This window comes from Rhagoletis zephyria, unplaced genomic scaffold (assembly GCF_001687245.7).
Source record: "Rhagoletis zephyria isolate East Lansing unplaced genomic scaffold, Rhagoletis_zephyria_1.1 Rzeph_scaffold_07908, whole genome shotgun sequence".
Taxonomy (NCBI): Eukaryota; Metazoa; Arthropoda; class Insecta; order Diptera; family Tephritidae; genus Rhagoletis; species Rhagoletis zephyria.
Genome location: NW_016164990.1, coordinates 9,706 through 14,852, shown reverse-complemented (window position 1 = coordinate 14,852; position 5,147 = coordinate 9,706). Strand labels below are relative to the sequence as shown.

At 35.7% G+C, this 5,147-nt stretch overlaps 1 protein-coding gene across 1 annotated transcript; it reads left to right on the top strand.

Annotated features, from left to right (window-relative positions):
• The first annotated feature begins 2,261 nt into the window (after nucleotides 1-2,261).
• Nucleotides 2,262-3,472, top strand: LOC108374612 (uncharacterized). The gene is made up of 4 exons (XM_017630591.1): nucleotides 2,262-2,432; nucleotides 2,496-2,973; nucleotides 3,029-3,165; nucleotides 3,225-3,472. Exons 1-4 carry the CDS (start codon nucleotides 2,372-2,374, stop codon nucleotides 3,458-3,460), a joined length of 912 nt encoding a protein of 303 aa, XP_017486080.1. The 5' UTR covers nucleotides 2,262-2,371; the 3' UTR covers nucleotides 3,461-3,472.
• Nucleotides 3,473-5,147: the final 1,675 nt, after the last annotated feature.

The following is a 5,147-nucleotide window of genomic DNA, read 5'->3' as shown; positions in this document are numbered from 1 at the left end:
TTATATTTTGGTTAGTTTTAAAGGCAAATTATAAATATTTACATTGCTTTGGTTGTAATAAATTAAGAATATACTATTTTAAAAACCAAAATTTCAGAAGAAATGTTTTATGATAATAGACCTGATCCAATACTTTTCGGGTAAAATCCTGTAAAAATGTCAAACAGCAAAATTACTCTCTGAAGTAAGAGTAAAAAGGGAGTAACAACCAAAAAGTACGGTAACAAAAAAAGCATTTTTCCTGTGAAAACGTCAAACAGCCGATCGCTTGACACTTTACATGATTTTACCAGAACAAAAGGTTCGGGTAAAATCTTGCAACTTCATTTTCTACAGAACTCTCCGAAAATCTCTCTCATTTACAGAATTTTGGAGTACGGAATCATTTTTCCTGTAACATCCTGCAAGTTCGTGTAAAATCCTGTAAATTCATGGAGTACTGAATAAGAGCTAATATTTTGCAGTCTTCTCCGTTTTCTATAAATCTTTAACGCGTGCGACATAAAATTTATAAAATTCGGTAATGGTTATGATTCGATTACATTGCACCAAACATCCTCTAGAGCTCAATTTGACTAAAGAAATGCGTTGAAAATAACATTTTCTAGCTAGGTCTTCATGATATGTCAAAGGCCCACGATTGGATTCTCTCTTTAACAATTTTTCTTTCCGGAAATGTTGTTTTTGCCGTTTTGATAAATTTTCCTTAAATTCGGGAAAATTATTCGAAATCTAGAACCGTTGGTTACATTTTCCGAACTATATACTATACATAACGAATAAAAAGCCAGTAATATTAAGAATTCACATAATGAAATTCCGCTCTGGTACCTTCCTTTTATCTGTCTGTATTTCAATATGCGCAACTTTATTTATAAAATCATTCATAAGCAAACGTCAAATATTTAAAAAATGTGAACATCAAACAACGAGATACGTTGTGGCAAAGGAAACGGTTGTGATTTAGCAACTAGATTTATTAAATCTTAATAGATAAATCTCTCAATGAAGCCATGGTATTACTTCAAAAATGATAGAATACAAGATTGCGCCAACGAGAGGATTTTTGAGCGTAATTTTTGCGTGACGTCATCTTGGTGCAATTGCAAGAGAGAAATGCCAAAACGCATATAAAAATATGTAAACAATGCAGAAAAATCTGTTAATTTTAATATTACATTGCCCAATTTTGTAGGAATCAATAAATATGCAAAGATTGATTAATTAGGATCACGTAGCAATAATTTTGGACATGTAGCCCTTTAGGTATGTACGATTTTTAGCACATGAAAAAATGGATGTATTAAAAGTGTTTGCAATTTCATGTAGACCAAAAGGATGGTGTGCAGCAATGTGAATTTTTTGACTCGCCATTGTAAAAAGCCATGCAGAGTGCATATTTATATTTGTGGACGGTAGCCAACCACCATAAACTCCACAGCTGTTGACTCCACAGCTTTTATTTGATGACTTTTGTACCATGCAATGCAATCAGTATGAAAATACACATTAGGGCTATTCGCGATTCGGTGCATAAGAGCTGACAAATTTATGCAATTGCAGAAATATGCCATGGATTGTGAGCGACCTTTATTAAACTGTCATGGTAAAGCTTTTGCAAAACAATATTTGTGTATCAGCTTTAGTTTTGTTTATGAATGCAATACAAATTTGCAATGCAATGATGCTAGACCATTTGCACCGGATCGCGAATAGCCCTAATATGTTACCTATTTGGAACTGTGTATTATTTTCAATATCTTCAATAGTAAGTGCTTCATGCACACATAGCTCGATTTGGTGTTTAATGCATCTCCTCGCCGGCAGAACGGCTTCCACTTTTTCGCCAGATTTGCGTCCGTAGGAAACGAAAAAAAAACTTATATCGCACGCTTTCCTTTTGTTTTCACTATTACACTTTGCCACGGCACACTTCATTTGCTTTGTAATGTCTCAATAATTGTTTAAAACCACGCAGAAATATTAACGCACAAATATTAAAATTGTTATTTGGTTTTTTGATATGCTCACAATCAACAATTGCACCAAGATGACGTCACGCACACAGCTGATTCTGTCAAAATCACAAAGAGCGGATTAGCGGTACCGCCATTGGCGCAATCTCTATTTCTCTCAATCGTGGTATTACTTTAGGTCCATTCCTTATCTTTTTGGACTAAAATCTGAAAAGTGTCAAAATGCAAGAGCGTAAGCAAAATGCGCTCACTAAAAGAGAATAACACGAAAAAGTAAAGGAACGCAAAAAACCAAATTTTTAGTCCGAAGAATGGCAACAACAAAACTAATGTCAAATAAAAATACCATCTTGTTTTCATTGTCGAGCCGCTGGGATTTATCTTATTAATAAAAAATGAATAATTCGCAACTTAACGTAACATGTTCACCAGGAACTTTCATGCGGATTCAAAAAGGTAAGTTCTTTATAGAAAGTAACGCAATTTATGCCTTTACATAAATACATGGGCTTTTTCCAGATCAAGTCTACCGGCAACAGTTAGCTTCCCAAGTGCTAGAAAATCGGGAAGATTACAATGAAGTAATCTTCTCAACGCAGCTAATGGGAGAAGTTCATGAGGCTCAGAGTGGAGTATGTACAGAAGAGGCTCAAAATCCGGTAGAGGCACTGGAAATGCAAAGCTCACAACGAAGTGAGGAGGAACTTCCATCCGAGGGAATGTTCGGCTCCGCAGAGAAGCAAGCATGGGTTGAAGCCCCAGTAAAATTAATGCTTGCGCTTATTGAGGAGCTGCGGCCCAAGGTGGGGAAAAGCGCATCCGTGAAAAACAAGACAAAAATTTGGAAAATTATCACTGAGCGTATGGCAGCGGAAGGGTATAACTTCTCAACAGCGCAGATTGAGAACAAATTTCGGACTATGGAGCGCAATTTCAAGAGGACGAATCTGCACAACAAGCAAACCGGCAGAAATAGGCAGACGTGTCCATACCAGAAGTAAGCAATTATAAATTACTTTTTTTTACCTGTAAATTATTTAAATGTTTTGCAGTGAATTGGAGAAAGTGCTTGGAGAGCAAAGAGGAATAAATCCCGATTTCGTGCTGGACAACGAGGAGCTTGAAGGGATTGCGCGAAATGCAGGCCCACCACCAGAAAGCAGTTCTGATGTGGATCCATCTACGAATGGTAATGGAACAATATCTATAAAGTTCTACAAACAGGAAATTATTTATATTTTTTTACAGATGATGTTCCAAGTTGTGCTCCTAAGCGAAGGAAAGTTGCATCCAATGAGCGGACGTACCAAAAATTGGAGGAAATGGCAAGGGAAAGAAAGGAGTACCATTCCAAGGTTTTGGTGCTGTTGGAAAAAAAGGAACAGAGAGCACAACGGAAGGAGGAGATGGCACAGAGGAAGGAAGAGATGGCGCAAAAGAAGTTGGAGTTGCTAGAGGCTCTTGTCAAGCAAAATAAGCCTTAATTCTAAACCTATTTCTGCCGGTTTGATTGTTGTGCAGATTCGTCCTCTTGAAATTGCGCTCCATAGTCCGAAATTTGTTCTCAATCTGCGCTGTTGAGAAGTTATAACCTTCCGCTGCCATACGCTCAGTGATAATTTTCCACATTTTTGTCTTGTTTTTCACGGATGCGCTTTTCCCCACCTTGGGCCGCAGCTCCTCAATAAGCGCAAGCATTAATTTTACTGGGGCTTCAACCCATGCTTGCTTCTCTGCGGAGCCGAACATTCCCTCGGATGGAAGTTCCTCCTCACTTCGTTGTGAGCTTTGCATTTCCAGTGCCTCTACCGGATTTTGAGCCTCTTCTGTACATACTCCACTCTGAGCCTCATGAACTTCTCCCATTAGCTGCGTTGAGAAGATTACTTCATTGTAATCTTCCCGATTTTCTAGCACTTGGGAAGCTAACTGTTGCCGGTAGACTTAGTGTATTTAGAATATTTGTGTTATCGCTTGCTACAAGCAAACTGATTTTTTTTTCCGTTAAACAATAAGCTTAGTTTTTACTAAACTGTATTTTAAACTAAATACTGAATAAAAGTTTGAATAAAAGACTGAAAAAAGAGCGAGTTATACTTTTGTAAATTGGCTTTTGGCCACGAGCTATTATTATCCTCTACAAAGGCGATCAATGGCCTAATTAGGGCTGGCAAATATTGCAAGTGCCCATTCCTTATCCATAATACAAACAATCGTGAACCTGTGTGAAATAATAAGTGTTTCTTTTTGACAAATTTGGAGTATCAATTTATTAAATTCATTGTTTAATCAATTTTAAATATAATCTTAATCTTAAACTATATCTTAAACCTAATCTTAATTTTAATCTAAATCTTATTCTTAAACTTAATTTTAATATTAATCTTAAACTACATAGTAATCTTAAACTTAATTTTAATATCAAACTAAATCTTAATATTAATCTTAATTTTAATCTAAATATTATTCTTAAACTTAATTTTAATATTAATCTTAAACTACATAGTAATCTTAAACTTAATTTTAATTTTAATCTTAAACCAAATCTTAATCTTAAACTAATTTTTAATCTTAATCTTAATATTAAACTTAATTTTAATCTAAATCTTAAAATTAAGGAATATTTAGTCATTGTTGCCTCGGTAGCAAATCCCTACAAATTGCATCCCGGACGGAGTTTCCTCTGGTGGTTTCACCACATTCATTTTCATGCCTTTCTTCAATGGAAATTTCTGGCGAAAATTCCAAATCACTTTCGTTTGCAATGTTATGCAAGACGCAACACGCCCTGATAAAGTGGCACAACTTCCTACTACCCCTTAGTTTACAGTAGTACAACTGCCTAAATCGCTGCTTAAGTATTCCAAATGTGTGCTCAATTGCAACGCGACCGGAGCTTAGCTTCACATTGAAATTTTTCTGCGCAGGCGTCAAGTGACCATTATCCTTGTACGGTGTAACTACGTACTGAGTGCATGGGTAGGCAGAGTCTCCTAGTAAGTAGTAATCTGTAAGATTAAATAGGGTATATTAACGTTTATATAGGTTTCAAAACTAAGTGTCATTGACATTAGTTATTTTGCTACACAAAAATAGATCTTTCATCTTAAATTCAAAGATGAACATATTACAATCATGCAGATAAGTATTACAGCAGTAACTTTTGTTATA